The sequence below is a fragment of the Hemitrygon akajei genome, chromosome 4 (genome assembly GCF_048418815.1).
Source record: "Hemitrygon akajei chromosome 4, sHemAka1.3, whole genome shotgun sequence".
Taxonomy (NCBI): Eukaryota; Metazoa; Chordata; class Chondrichthyes; order Myliobatiformes; family Dasyatidae; genus Hemitrygon; species Hemitrygon akajei.
In genome coordinates, this window is record NC_133127.1 from 173,401,662 (window position 1) to 173,418,128 (window position 16,467).

Here is a 16,467-nt window from a genome sequence, read left to right on the forward strand (position 1 = left end):
AGTCTCTTGTGCCTTCCTAGTTATCAAGTTGTGAGAACTTTCAGCTCACTCTCGTCTGCAGATAGAAGATAGAAACCCCGGAAAGGTCAGTCCATTGAGCACATCTACGAGGAGTGTTGCCACAAGAAAGCAGCGTCCATCATCGAGGACCTCACCATCCAGGCCATGCTCTCTTCTCGCTGCTACCATCGGGAAGAAGGTGCGGGAGTTTCAGGTCCCACGCCACCAGGTTGAGGAACAGTGCTTGCTCTTCAACATCAGGCTCCTGAACCAGCATAGGCAACGTCATGCTCCTCACCACCGCTGACTGTAAGAAGTTTGTACGTGCACCCCGTGACCACATGGTTTCCTCCCACAGTCCAAAGCTGTACCAGTTGGGAGGTTAATTGGTCATTGTAATTGTCCCATGACTAGGCTGGCGTTAAATCTGGGCAGCACGGCTCAAAGGGCCGGGGGGGTCCTATTCCGTGCTGGGTCTCAATAATAAACACTGAGCTGATTCCACGACCTACGGAGTCACTTTCAAAGACTCTACAACTGATATTTTCATTATTTATTACCCAGAAGGCGGCAATGGCAAACCACTTTAGAAAAATTTGTCAAGAACAATGATGGTCATGGAAAGACCACAATTGCCCACGTCATACAACATGGCACATAACAATTAAACAATTTATTTTTACTTGTTTTTTTTATTTGCACCATTTGAATTCTTTTGCACATTGGTTGTTTTTCAGTCTTTGTGTGTAGGTTTTCATTATATTGTGTTTCTTTGTTCTACTGTGAACACCTGCAACAAACTGGACCTCAAGGTAGCACACGATGACATATACGTATTTTGATAATAAATATACTCTGTATTTGATAGTTTGTACACAGAATGAAGGGCGAATATTTGCAATACTGTACACAGAAAAGATAAAATCAGTCTATTTTTGCAATTACGTCAGAGTCCACGTGGGGGCGATAAAGCCTTCCTTTTAAATGGAGCGCCAATTTCACCGATTATTACTGGAGCGTGTCACCTTACAATAATTTATGTTATAAACAAAAAACACGTTTTGAGAAGTTTAGGGTGAAAGCCGGTGAGGAAAAAAAAGATAGCGAGTGCTGCACAGCCTGATTAATGGCAGGAACCGTGGAAAGATGGGTGGGGGCGGGGGCTCCGGTGAATTGTCTCCAACACAAAGAAAGGTAAGTAGGCAAGGAATCGGCCCCGCCTTTCAACGCAGAAATCCCGTTAACGTGCACAAAGATGCACTTAAAACAATAGCTAAAAGCAACAGAAACACATTTTACGAATCAAGAGCTACCTCAAAATAAATTTAAGAAATCTTAATCCACCCCTCCACCAATTTTTTACCCAGAGGCCGTCCCAGTTGTCTTTCTCCGCCCCCTTTACTACACTTTATTTGCATGGCTTGTTTTTTTGGGGGGTAAAAAGACAAAAGTCACGCAAAAGTGGGCAACAGATTGTAGGAGAGACCAAACAAAATGCCAGTGGGCACGGAGAAATACGCCTGCAGCTAGGGAAATTAAAAAATGCTGTTGGCTTGGTTGGTTGTGTCTGGAACTAGTCGGTTTCGAAAAGTTAAGTCACAGCGCGAAAAAGTTGGAGAGGAAATTTCCTTTTTTTGGCAAAACTTTCTCCTGCAGCGCATGGATGAGATCAAGAATCGAGCAAAGTGTCGGAAAGGTCAACGCTTGTTCCTTGCTCGCTTGGATTGTTCTTTTATGCGTTAGTTCAGTGAGTATTTATTAACTTGGGAATTTGGAAGACGGGGGGGGGGTGCAAAAGAAATAGATCAACAATGTATTGGGTGGGTTACAAAACGCGACCTCTGGAACAGTGGATGTGAAAGGGAGAAAATATTTTAAAAAGCGATGGCGGAAAAAGATCAAGGGAGAAAAGTGACTGTTTATAGAAGTATTTCATTGAAATATCTGAGCGAGTGGAGACCCAAAATCTCGGCTGATGAGAGTCAGCAGGAGCCGAAACTTTTATCCAGTGTTGCCCAGCCCCCCATATGCGAGGCTGCTGGAGCCGGCAGTCAACAAAGTGTGGTCAGGTCTACCGGCAAAGTGCGGTCAGTCTCCAAACTGGTTTCTGCCAATGTCTCCAGCCCGGAGGTGAAAAGAAGCCATTCGATCTCCCCGTCCATCCGCCAGCTCTCGGAGCTCTTCGACCCCGTGGAGAACAGCCCGGCAGCCTGCGTGCCGAAAGCCCGGTTCCACGATAAGACTGCCGAAGGGGAGTCCTGGGCTCCGGGCAAAGGCAGTCGAGAGGAGGAAGCGGGGCTCGAACCGGTACCCGCGGGCTGCGGCGGGGAGGGAGATGGGACGCCCGGGGTGAAGGTACCCGAGGTGCCCCCGCAGGGCCGAGCTGCCCAGCCAAATTCCGGACAGGTCACCAACTGGCCCAGCGTCGCCGAGATGCTCAAACTCTTTGGAGAGAGGAGACCACCACGACCGAGTTCCGACGCCCCTGACTTCAGCGGCCCATGGGAGGTAGCCCTGGAGCAAAGCGAAGCGGCCGGCCAGGGGGCTCCCTGTCCCGAGACCGAAGGTGCCCAGGCCAGCTGGAGTGAGAGCATCAGCGGTCAACCGCCACCGCCACCCCCTCGGAGTTTCTTTCCACCAGCTCCAATGTTGCCTTGGTGTTCCTCTGGTGTGCATAAACAAGAGGCAAGTCCGCGATCAGATAGCGCGCATTCCAGGCATAACTGCTCCAAACCACAGGCCGTCCTCACGGCTGCCGCTCCGGGCTCAGAGGCGAGCTCCAGCGACGAGAGGGAAGACGGCAGAGAGCCGGCGCAGGGCACCTCCCACACCAGCTGCCGAGCCAGCAAGCTCTCCCGGCCCCAGGACGGGTCTTCCGGCAGCGACGAGGATCCTCATCCCGTGGTCCACAGGGACGTCAAGAGACGGTCGTTGAGGAAGAAGAAAGCCAGCGTGCAGGTAGGCAGCAAAGATGATGAGTCTGACAGCGATGGTCCCCTCGGCGTGTCTCCATCGAGGCGGGAAGGTCAGCTGGGGCACTTGGTCTGTAAAAGCGATGAAGGTTTGAAGCCACTGCCCGCCGGAGAGTTGGGCTCGGCACCGTGTGGCTTGGCAGCTCTAACACGTGAGAGAAAACATTGTATCTCAGCAGCCTGCCAGACAAGCAAAGTTGAACAGAACCATAAAAGGTCCGTTGGACCGCTTGGAGATAGTGCAACGCCCATCACTGTAAATCAGCCTCACAGTAGCACCTCAGGGTCACCCATACCAATGGTCTCCAGAGTTGCAAAAGTCAACATCCAGTCATTCCTGCCCAGCCCAGGCAGCTCCCGGAGCAGCAGCAGGTATTCCAGCACTGAAACTTTAAAGGAGGAAGATCACTATTCAGGATTAAACAGGAACTTCCAAGGGAGTATGAGCATGCACCGGTCACCAGTCTTTGGTCACAGTGATGAGACAGCAAAGCATTTCAAACCACCAGTGCGTTCCCGACCCAAGCTGCCCTTTGGGATTGTCAAGGTAATGAATGAGACTTCAGCAGGGAGAGTGAGCCCGCAGTATGAATGTAGCACTGATAAATCGAAGCAGAGAAAGTCTATGTCAAATCCTGATATAGCATCGGAAACACTGACTTTGTTTAGTTTTCTCAAATCGGACTTTTCAGCTCTCAGGATGAAGAGAAAGGAAAAGGAAGACTATCCCAGTGATGGGGTTAATCCCAGCCGCACTGGAGGCACCCAGTGCCCAAGTGCTAACCGGCTGCGGGAGCTTGCCTCGGTGGGGAGGGGAAGGGGCTCACTCCAGTCTCTGAGCCAGCAGCCGGGGAGTGCACGCCCCACTCTCAAAGACCTCACAGCGACTCTCCGCCGTGCCAAGTCTTTCACATACTCCGACAAGCCAGCTCCCCGCAGGCTGGTGCCTCACAGCGTCATGAAACCCAGTACTTCAGAAGTCATGCTTGCGAACATAGGTTGCTGTGATTCTGCTTCAGAGGGTGAGGGCCAGGACAGCGTGGGGCAGAGAGGCGAGGACGTGCGGCCCGTTGACATGCAGGTTCAGTACATCCAGGAGGCTGGGCAGCTCTTCGAGAAGATCAACATGATGTGGTCCCAGAAGGAACCCCTCGATGACTTTGGCCAGAAGGAGGGGGAGTGTCATGAGCGCGAGGAGGAGGTCGGGCTGTTTCCAAAGGACCCTGAGGTTCTAGCTGCTTCAGAGGCTGGAGAGCTAAAGAGCGCGCAGCGGGGAGGATCCGAGGAGAACCTGTCGGGTGGGAAATCGGCGGATGACCTGTCGGGCCCTGAGTCGAGTATGACTGACGAGGGGATTGTTACCGAGCCTGAAAATGGATCCAGCAGCACTTTGTACAAGGACATATCTAGTCACGTGTTGGAACGCAAGCCAGCCAGCGGCACGAGCGTGGAGGATCACCAGGAGCTGCTTGCCAGCAAGGGGTCTGCTCCAGCAATGGCCGCAGTGAGGGCCGGCTACGAGAGCGTTGCAATCGGAGGAGATGTGGTGTACAATAAAACTGCCACCCCTGTGACACTGGATCCCCCTTCGACTCCCAGTTCCGTTCGACGCAGACGGAAATACCCTCCCGGAGGCAACAATGGGTCCGATTCCAGCAACGGGAGCAACGGGGAGTCCAGCGGCGACACGTACCGGTCCTTCAGTGACCCGATGCCCCACCGGAAGTGTCCGGAGGAGAGCGAGCATTTCTCTGTCGACAGCAACCTGCTGGGCTCGCTAAACTCTGTGAAAGGGAGCATCCTGGAATGCTCAACCACTGCCTTATCGGAATGCACTGGGAGCGCAGCCAGCGACCTGTCGGTGTGCAGTGATGGGCTGAAGGACTACAACACTGTCATCCAGCGCATAGTCAGGGAGCCAGGAACCATGGACAACCTGATCGATGAGAAAGGTAATGGGAAGCTGGTGAAGAAGAAGTCATTAAGTGACCCAAGTCGGAGGGGAGAGTTGTCCACGCCAGGCTTCAAGGGTCCCAGTGAGCCTATAACGGAGATGGAGCAGGCGATTCCCACATCCAGCAGTGAACCGATCCTTTCTGAGCAGCGAGATGAGGTGGGGGACCTGGAAGAGTTTTCCAAACAGGTTAGGAAGTCCCGCTCACAATCCGAGCGCACGTTGCCTTTGCAGGTGATTGAGGAGCAGGATAAAGCGAACTTGCAGAGCTTCAGCCTGCACCCAAAGCTCACTGAAGTTCTCTCGCCGAGGTCAATGCGGCGGAGCTCCAAGAAGCGTAACAACAGGGTGACACAACAGGAAGGTAGGAAGTATGAGATGCCCGGTGAGATGGACCAATCTCCACCGGCCAAGACAAGGCCATTGTCCAAGCACGTAAGGCACACAAGTGAACCAGCCAGTTTCGTTCCCATATCGTCCAAAGTTGTTGCACCTGAAACACATTTGTCATGTAGTCAACCAGTTCACGTTGCTACCCCAGAACCCACAAGACAATCTAGGAAGCAGCTTCCACTTGCACAGACTCCATCCTTGGAAGATGTCACCAAGCAGTACACTTTGAAGGGGGAACCACCCGTTGTATCTCCTGTGGATTTGCCCGTCATGACTCCTGGTACGCCGACCAGCTCTGAAAACCGTGTACCCTCTCTGTCGAAACCAAATGGAGAACTGGCACCAAGCACGAACAAAGCCAAGCCTCAAGTGGTGAGTGAATTGGGCTCCAGATTATTTTGCATTGATTAAGCTCTCTTTGTACATCATGTTGGTCTGAAAGTTCTGTTAAGTGCTCTACAATGTAATTTGGTTTATAACCATGAGTTTCTGTTTGAACTTCCTGCCATGTTTAATCACGCAGAAAGAGAGACTAAACCTTAACCTCTAGGAATGCCTTTGAATGCAAATCTACAGCACTCTTTTTGGAATTGGGAAATCTGTTCCCATCAGCTTGAAGGGAAAACTGATGTTTAGTTCAGCAAGGCCCCTTGTAGTTGAAGTCAGATTCCTTTTTCTCAATGTAAGAATTCAGCCAACATTCAAGAGCTGTATGGGTTCCAAAATTAGTTCTGAACAACAAAGCTTATTCAGCAGTATATCTTTTCCTTTAAAATCTAATGTAGCTTTCACTTAGGAAGAAATTTAATTCTGTGGCTGCAAGAGTACAAGGGTCTACTCTAACTTGTCAGGTCTGCAACTAGCAAAGACAATTGGATTAAGTTCTTCGCTCCGTTTGTAGTAGCTGGGCAGGACGTTATCAGTGTAACGCTTGGGTCTTGCCATGACCTGTTGACTTCCTTCTGAACCTGCAGTGTTCAGGGATGGATAAAGCTCAAAGTAAATATATTATCAAAGTACGTATATGTCACTCATATTCTTCATATTCATATTCATGAGATTCATTTTCTTGCAGGCATTCACACAGAAATACTGTAGAATTACTGAAAAATTACACACAAAGACTGACAAGCAACCAATGTGCAAATATATGAAACAAAAACAAGTGTGTAAATAATATTGAGAACTTGAGTTGTAAAGTCCTTAAAAGTGAGTCCTTAGGTTGTGGAATCAATTCAGTGTCGAAGTGAGTGCAGTTATCCATGTTGGTTTTGGAGCCTGAAGGTTGAAGGATTATAACTGTCCCTGAATCTGGTGAGGTGGGACCCAAGGCTTCTGTACCCCTTCTCCAATGGCAGTAGCAAGAAGAGGGCCTGGCTTGGATGGTCAGAGTCTTTGATACTGGATACTGTTTTCTTGCGGCAGTGCTCCTTTAAGATGTGCTTGGTGTGGATAATTATAGAATGGAAATTCTGTTGTATTTCATTTTGCCTGTAAAGGCTTGCAAGAAAATGAATCTCAAAGTAGAATATGGTAACATATACATACTTCAATAATAAATTTACTTTGACCTTTGAACATGAAGTTACAAGCGAACAAGGATGAGTGATTTATGGAAAAGTAAAACATTGACATTTGGACTGTTAGCATGTGTTGAAAGGGCAATTGGTGCTCTTCAGATTGGTATCTTTTAAGACCAGCTGGAATGAAGATGTTGAAAGTATGAAAGAACAGGAATCTTGTGTTAGGTATTTGCCCTGCATTTCTGACATGGACATACAAACATTTTGAAAAAACAGCTTTGGTTGTGGACAGGAGTTGTCCCTGAGGCAACTCCTCTTTCCCTTCCTGCTCACCCTCTGTCATTAATCATGCTAAGGACAGGCAATAGGAGTACAAGTAGCTACCTGCTTTCAGTTCCTTCAAAAGCAGTCAGAGTATAATACCTTCACACCCCCAGTTATACATTAGCATGCTATGGTAGCGTAGCAGTTAGCTGTAACAGCGCGGGGCATTTGGAATTCAATTCTGGCGCCGTCTGTAAGCAGTTTGTACGTACTTTCCATGACCATGTGGGCTTTTTCTGGATTCTCTCTTTTTCTCACACAGTCCAAAGACTAAAGTAGGAAAATTGCTCATTGTTAAATTGTCTTGTGATTAGGCTAGTGTTAAATGGGTGGGTTGCTGGGCAGTGGACTGGGAAGTCCTGGTGGCACTGTATCTCTAAATAAACACAATGTGCCCCTAGCTTTCTGGGAGGGGTGGTGTTTGTTCTGTGAGTAAGGATGCCTAGTGGAGAGACTTAGTTTCATTGTACTTACTACATCTTGATCAGAGGGACATGTTTTGGGAGGAAGATAGACAAGTGTTGGGAAATGTAAATAGCAGTGAAGTCTTTTCACCCATCCTCCTTCACACCATCACAGTCACTGCTGCCAAAGACAGCCGCGGGGAATTGAAGATAAAAACTGGCAATTGCTGCAAATCCAAAACATGAACAGTAAATGCTGGAAGTATAAAGCAGTCAGCAAGTGTGAAGCGGAAAATGCAAGGATCAGCGATCAACTTTATATGCCATGTGTATTTATATGGACAATGGACTGGGGACACTTTTTTGGCCCAATTAAGCAGCTGCCCCAATTAGCCAAAGTTTCATGGAAATAGTTAAAAAGGTATAAAAATGACAAACTGAGTAACAAATTATATATTTAAATGAATTGCAGAACAATTTAGACCACTACCAATAGTACTACAGTACTATAAAACTGTATTAGCTCCTTTAAGTAACCAATGGGGGAATTCATAGCACAGTGCAGGGTGTTTTTGTGTAGCACAGCTTCCTCTTGAACAGATTTCCTCCAGGTGTATCTTTTGAGTGCAATGTCTCGCCCATTTTTAGATGTAATGTTGAATTTCTTCAGGCTGATTTTGTTGAAGTGTTTCTTTCACCCGCTAGGGGCTCACTGACCTTTAACTGGGAGTGAAGGATCTCTTTGGGGGGATGTGAGTTAGGCATCCAGATGACATGACCTGTCCATTGGAACAACACACACAAAATGCTGGTGGAACACAGCAGGCCAGGCAGCATCTATAAGGAGAAGCACTGTCGACGTTTCGTCCTGACGAAGGGTCTCGGCCCGAAACATTGACAGTGCTTCTCCTTATAGATGCTGCCTGGCCTGCTGTGTTCCACCAGCATTTTGTGTGTGTTGTTTGAATTTCCAGCATCTGCCGATTTCCTCGTGCCGTTTCCATTGGAGTTGTATTGCATTATCATAAGACCGTAAGATATAAGAGCAGAATTGGTTCATTTGCCTCGTTGAGTCTACTCTGCCATTTCATCATGGCTGATTGAATTTTCCTCTCCGTTCCAATCTCCTGCTTTCTTCCTGTATCCCTTCCTGACTAATCAAAAATCTGTCAACCTCTGCCTTAAATATACATAAAAACAGCCTCCACAGCTGCCTGTGGCAAGGAATTCCACAGATTCACCACTCTCTAGCTAAACAAATTCCTGCTCTTTTCCATTCTAAAAGAATGTTCCTCTGTTGAGGCTGTGCCCTCTGGTCTTGGACTCTCCCACCATAGGAAACATCCTCTCCACATCCACTCTATCAAGGCGTTTCACCATTTGTTATGTTTCAATGTGGTCACCCCTCACTTTTCTGAATTCTAGTGAACACAGACCCAGAGCTATCAAACGCTCTTCATGTGACAAGCCTTTCAAACCTGGAATCATTTTCATGAACTTCCTTTGAACCCTATGGAATCATGGTTGAGATACTGTCCAGTACACTGGTGTCAGTGTATTGTCATTCCAGCTGATACTTAGATATTTGTTATAAGGATCTTTGGTGGTGTTATTCCATGCCTTTCAGGTGTCTACTGGAGGTGGTCCAGGAATCAGCTTCATGTAGGATTGACATCTGCTCTATAGACCAAAAGCTTTGTTTGGACCTGTAGTACGTACCATAGTAGCTAATGCGGTCAGATTTATCTACTTCTAACGTAATTGGAGAATGAATGATCCCAGTTTGGAACATGTACTCCTTCTATGCTTCATGTCTGTAAATATTAAATATAGTGCTTATCTGGGAGGTAGTGTTCTGTATTATGTTTGCATGTAGCACTTGAGGCTGTATCTGTACTTCAGAAACATAGAAAATTTACAGCACAATACAGGCCCTTCGGCTCACAAAGCTATGCTGAACATGTCCTTACCTTAGGCTTACCCATAGCCCTCTATTTTTTTGAGCTCCATGTACCTGTCCATGAGTCTCTTGTATCCCTATTGTATCTGCCTCCACCACCATCGCCAGCAGCCCATTCCACGCACTCACCACTCTCTGTGTAAGGAAACTCCTCTGTAACTACTTCCAAGCACCTTAAAACTGTGCCCTCTCATGTTAGGCCTGGGAAAAAGCCTCTGACTATCCACACGATCAATGCCTCTCATCATCTTGTACACCTCTATCAGGTCATCTTAGGGAAAGAAACTTTGAATTTTTCACTAAGGTGATAACTGGAAACAGAAAAACAATCCTGCAAGGCTACTTGAGTGCTCATTACATAGGTACATATAAAAACAGGTATTGGTAATTTGGCTCCTAATGGCAGCTCAACCATTCTATAAAGACTAGTATTTTACTTCAGTTACACTTTCCTGTACTGACCCAATATCTTCTGATTCTCTTGTTATTGAAAGGTCCATCAGTTTCTGTATTGACTCTGTTCAATCTCCATAGCCCTTTGGGCGGCCTGCACTACAAGTTAATCAGCTGACTGCTGTTATGCTGGTGTCTGTCAGTAACACATCGACAAATTGCTGGAATCCATTATTAATGTCTAAATGACTGGACACTACAAGAAATTTGATCTCTTTGGAGAATGTCCGCAGAGATTTGTAAAGAGTAGATCATAGTTAACAAACCTAGTTGAGTTTTATGAGGAAATTGCAGACGTGAATACATGGGCATTGCTTATAGGGCAGAGATATTTGACATGATTCTATTTAAAAATCTGTTAGCTAAGATTGTTCATTAAATTGAAAGCACATATTTTTCCTAGTTAAGTGAAGGTGGTAGTTAGTTGTAATGATTATGCACTTGAGTTGGAAGGAAGCAATCAATGGTGTCTGCATTAGGGCCTTGACTATTGACTATATTAGTAACACAATGAAGAGATATACACTCAGTGGCCACTTTATTAGGTATACTGCACACTTGTTTGTTAATGCAAATATCTAATCAGCCAATCATGTGACAGCAACTCAATGCTTAAAAGCATGCAGACATGGTCAAGAGGTTCAGTTGTTGTTCCGACCAAATATCAGAATGGGGAAGTAATGTGATCTAAGTGACTTTGAGTGTGGAATGATTGTTGGTGCCAGATGGGGTGGTTTGAGTATCTCAGAAACTATTGATCTCCTGCAATTTTTTTCATACATGACAGTCTCTAGAGGAGGGTCTCCCAACCTTTTTTTAATGCTGTGGAACCTTACCATTAACAGAGGGGTCTGTGGACCCCAGGTTGGGGACCCTTGGTCTAGAGTTTACATAGAATGGTGTGAGAAGCAGTGAGCGACAGTTCTGTGGGCAAAACAGTGGTGTGCAGAAGAGCATCTCTGAATGCACAACATGTCGAGCTTTGAAGTGGATGGGCTTAAACAGATGACCATGAAAATATGTTCAATGGCCACATTATTAGGTACAGGAGGTACTTAATAAAGTGGCCACTGTGTGTATAGATACTTTGATAATAAATTTACTTTGAAATGCACTGTCACTTGGCTCAACATCCACCCAAATGCTTTTCCCCTCTTAGCATCAGGTCTAGCAAAGTGCTATAAGGAAATTCAGTGTTTAAAAATAAAGCTAAACAGCTTCCACTTTGTGACACTTTGAGTTATAGCAGAGCCAAACACATCACACTGTGAGATCCATTCTACTCAGTCTATATGGGCTGTGTCTATTCATGGAGAGCATCAGAATATTGATGTGAAAGATTCCATTCACCAAAAAGGCAAGAACAATTTTTGCCATTCACAGTGCAAACTCACTCATCTCATGAACTGATGTCACTTTCTCCATTAAATCCACCCAAAAGTCTCTTTCACACTTTAATAGTCTCGGCAATGGGTAAACACCAAAGACCCAAAAATAATATCCTGCTGACATATGACCTGGCATCAAGGTAAGTATGCCATTAACAAAATATTTTTATGACCCAGTAATCATTGATGGCTGATCTATTTATACCACAGCAGAAATTCATGGAGGAGTCATGTTGCCATGGAGAAATACAAACCAACAAACGAGATGGAGCACATAGGGAGAGCTTTTGTTTGTGAATTCTGTCTCGGAACACTTGTGCTAAAGCATGTTAGACATTAGCACTAAGGAGACATCCCATAATAGCTCTGAGCACTTCCAGGTTAGATTAAGGAAAATCTCCCACTGTTCAGTCCAGTGCTGTTCCTTAATTCTTCCCCCTTTCCTCCTGCCTACATCCATGATTTATGAAATAATAACGGGAAGCTTAGGGTTAATCCTTAGAAGTATAACCTGACAAATAAATGCAGTTTAGGGATTTTTAAAAAATGCTTAATGGGCAAAACTATAATCCTGATTCCAAGATCCAACTCCATATTGTGAGAATTGGGGCCGTCACCTGCATTGCCCATCACGAACTTGCTTCTATAACCATCAAATTCACCCTATACTCTGACATCTGTCTGGAAGTAATATCTGGCCAGCTATTTACTCAGTTAGACTGCAGATGTTGAAATCTGGAGCAATTATCTCCTGGAGGAACTCGGCAAGTCAAGCAGCATCCGTGGGAAGCAAGGAACAGTTGTAGTTTCATGTGGGAACTCTGCATCAGGCCTCTCCATATGATCACTGATGAAAAGTCATCAAGTGGATGTTTTAACTCTGATGCTGCCCGACGTAATTCTGACTTCTGCACGCTGTCCCTCATTAATACAGTTCATTCCCACCCCTTTGTGGTGCCCTCCGTTTGGGTCACCATGGTAGTGTAGTGGTAAACACGACACTATTAAAGTTCAGGGTGTTGGAGTCTGGAGTTCAGCTCTGGCGCTGTTTGTTAGGAGTTTGTATGTTCGCTCTGTGGCCGTGTGGATTTCCTCCGGGTGCTCTGGTTTCCTCCCACAGTCCAAAGACGTACCAGTTAGTAGGTTAATTGTTCATTGTAAATTGTCCTGTGATTAGGCTCAGGTTAAGCAGATGGGGTGCTGGGCAGTGCAGCTCGTTTTTTCCTACGCTGTATCTCAAAATAAAGATAAATAACTAACATTGTCCACCTCCTCCTCAGCCGCAGCTCATCTGCTGCTGAAACTCGTGTCTGTGTTCTTGTTCCTTCACTTTTCCATTGCACTCATTTTGATCTCCATCGAATCACAGGCTATCCTTACATCAGCTGCGCATATCACAGCTTGCACCATGTCCTGACTGATAATCCCGACCACTTGTTGATCAGGGTCCATGGATGTTGCTTCCTAGCTGTATAGATACACAAGCCAGGGCAATACAATATGGAGAATAAGCTGTTGCCCATGTAGCTAGCTGCCCCTCTCCAAGCATCTGAGCCCAAAGGAACGGCTGAGACTGATACAGCTTGGCAGCAGCTGCTTCACAGGAGTTGCCGGTCAGCGTTGAACTCAATGTAAAACTGCCTTTTGGGGACTCCAGCTCTGGATTCTTCCCTTGGGATTTACTCCCGAAATCTTCCCCGTGAGTGGGCATAGCCGCAAGGCAGCGGAGGCTTAAGATCAGAGTTTGCCGCCTTCTAGATGAGTAGCCAACCATGGCTGGTGAGACCATCTGCCTGAAGCAGCTGGTTTTAAGGCGCCAGTAACACGCCTTTGCCCCTTCTCCTGTCAGTGGAAACAGTTCCAGCGGCTTAGTAGCTAAGCCACATGTGAAGGCTAGGAGCTGCACTTGGTTGTCAGAGGCCATTTGAGACGCACACTATTGGGAGCATTTAATAGGTCGTGGGAGCCTGTCCCCATTTCCACTCCCGGCTATATCAACCGTAAGAAACCCCATACTTGCTCAGTTGCACCAATTCTTGCTGAAGCAATGTTTTGATCTTGGCATTTTCTTTCTTAATTCCAATCCTTCCATGGTTACATTCCTCCCTATCTCAGCCATCCCCTCTACCACTATAATTATCCATGATAAATGCAGTGCTTTGATATTAACCAAGTCACGCTTGAAACCTAAGAACCACGCTACAAGGGGTCAGGCCCTGCCATTAAAATCAAGGCCAACTTCAAACAGGTGCTCAGCAATCCTTTGTATGGTGAAGCTCGCAACACCTGCTAACATCAAATCAGTTTTGAAATTAGTGCTTGAAAATCTTTCACCTACTCTGGCTCAATTCTCCAGTCTGGTCTCTGACTGAATGCCTGTCTGACATATCCAATCCGCCCCCCCCCCCCCCCCCACCCGAAACAGTATGGCAGTCAATAAGCTGACCCAAATCTAACATGTGCATTCGGGTACTTGTGAGGCTCGACTGGGTATCTGGACCCCCTGATTCATTTTCAAAGGTTGCTGGACAAATTGCATTATGTGCTTTAAAGCAAAATTTACAGTCCATGGGATAAAAAGGAGAGCAGTAATATGGTTGGGAAATTGACCAGAAGTAGAGTATTGATGGAGCAAAGTATTGAATAGGTTGGGTTTAACAATTGCTAGTCAACATTTAACAAGACTCCGCTGTGAGTTCCTGTTTCCTTCCCAGTGTGATAGAAGTTATAAATCTTGATACACTTCTCTGCTATTTCAACTAAGTCATTGCCATACATGGTGGAAGAACTACGGCTTTGGTGTAGAACTCGTAAGAAATATCAAATGCAATATTTCACTGCTGTACTCTCCCCTAATCTGTGTCTTTCGTAGGTTAACAATAGAGAGCCTCCTGTACATCGGTGCGACCTGGCGTAGATTGGGAAACCACTTTGTTGAGTACTTACTCCGCCAGAAAAAGCGGGATCTCCCAGTGGCCACCCATTTTAATTCCACTTCCCATTCCCATTCCAATATGTCAATCCATGGCCTCCTCTACTGTTGTGATGAGGCCACACTCAGGTTGGAGGAACAACACCTTATATTCCGTCTTGGTAGCCTCCAACCTGATGGCATGAACATCAATTTCTCAAACTTCCAGTAATGACCCCGCCCCCCCCCCCCAGCGCCACCCCCCCACCTTCACCATTCCCCATTCCCATTTCCGTTTCTCTCCTTACCTACCCATCACCTCCCTCTGTTGCTCCTCCCCCTTCCCTTTCTTGCATGGCCTTCTGTCCTCTCCTATCAGATTCTCCCTTCTCCAGCCCTTTATCTCTTTCGCCTATCAACTTCTCAACTCTTTATTTCACCCTCCCCTCCCGGTTTCAGCTATCACCCACTACCTTGTATTTCTGCTTCCCCTCCCCCACCTTCTTACTGTGACTCCTCATCCTTTTTTCCAGTCCCGATGAAGGGTCTCGGCCCGAAACGTCATCTGTTTACTCTTTTCCAAAGGTCCTGCCTGGCCTGAGTTCCTCCAGCATTTTGTGTGTGTAACAAGCTTCCACTCCATTTCATCAGCTTATCACATAGTCCCAGTGGTCTTATTTTTTTTTACTAATGATTTCTTTTTCTGCGGGCACACTCAGCAAATCTATAGAATAGTAACTACAACAGGATCAATGAAAGATCAACCAGAGTGCAGAAGACAAAAAACTGTACAAAAGCAGATATAAAGAAGTGGCAATAAACAACAAGAACATGAAGCAATGAGATAAAGAATCCTTAAAGTGAGGTAATTGGCTTTGGGAACATCCCAGTGATGGGGCATGTGAGGGTAGTTATCCCCTTTTATTCAAGAGCCTGATGGTTGAGGGGTAGTAACTTCTTGAACTTGCTGGGCTGAGTCCTCACACTCTTATACTTTCTACCTGATGGCAGCATGGCTTGGGTGGTGGGGGGTCTCTGATGACGGATGCTGCTTTTCCGTGACAGCATTTCATGCAGATGTGCTCAATGGTTGATGATCATTTTTTAAAAATTCCAGAAGAATAACCACACATGGCCCAGTGGACTACAGCAGCAGAAGACCACGAACATACATTCAGTGGCCACTTTGTTAGGTACAGGAGGAAACTAATAAAGTGGCCGCTGGGTGTATATGTCTAAAAGCTTTTCCTATTAGCTTTGAGATTCCTGGCTTTTTAAAAAAGGAACTACAGATTCTCTTCACTTTGATGCTTTTATTTTATATCCTGATTTCTGGATTTTCACTTTTACTGAAAATACTTCTGGACGATCTTTCTTGTTTAATATTTTCTGTATCAGAACAAAAAAAAACATTCAATGTTTGTACCAGATCAAGGGTCCCTCAGCTCTGCCCAGCATAATGAAAAGCAGGGGACTTTGGCTACACAACATGGAGTCTGGAGAACCAGTGGGGTCAATGTATTAGTAATACATACAGAAAGCTGGAGGAACTCAGCAGATCAGGCAGTATCTATGGGAGGAATAAAGAGCTAGCATTTCCAAACATTCGCTTTTTATTCTTCTTCATAGATGTGCCTGACCTGCAGAGTTCCTCCAGCATTTTGTGTGTGTTAACTTTGGATTTCCAGCATCTGCAGAATCTCTTGTGTTTAGGGTCAGTACCTTGGTCGTTTGGTATTTAGCTGTGGCTGTGCATTCTGCTGTGCTAACTGCTTGATAGGGGGGCGTCATGAAATCTCAGACAGAAGAAATATAGCTAAAAAAGAATTACACAAAATTAATGGCAAGTTAAACATTTCAGGATGACAACAGCAGTTCTGTATCACGTCCAAGAATAACAAGCTCAAAATGTTCCATTTCTCAGTGTATGAGGTATATGCTTCATGTTTATGATAAATTATCATCCTGTCATTTTTGACATGTGGAAGGAAAGGATGGGAGACAGGGAGGAGGAGTGGCTGGTTTAAAATGGGTATATTAATTAAAAGCTAATAATTCCATCCAATTCAAAAAGGATAAAACATTGAAAATGTAGATAAAGTGTCATGGTAATAACTGCAGAAAATTGAGCCAATAGAAATTTAACATTTTCGTTGTCAATTTTGACATGAAAATTGTTCTAAAG

At 45.8% G+C, this 16,467-nt stretch overlaps 1 protein-coding gene across 1 annotated transcript in view; it reads left to right on the forward strand.

The window, feature by feature from the left end:
• Positions 1 to 1,410: 1,410 nt before the first annotated feature.
• The window catches only part of LOC140726959 (rho guanine nucleotide exchange factor 17-like), a 474,355-nt gene continuing 459,298 nt past the window's right edge, over positions 1,411 to 16,467 (forward strand). The window contains 1 exon segment of the mRNA XM_073044006.1: positions 1,411 to 5,691. Coding sequence (XP_072900107.1) covers positions 1,885 to 5,691 — 3,807 coding nt within the window. The 5' untranslated portion in view covers positions 1,411 to 1,884.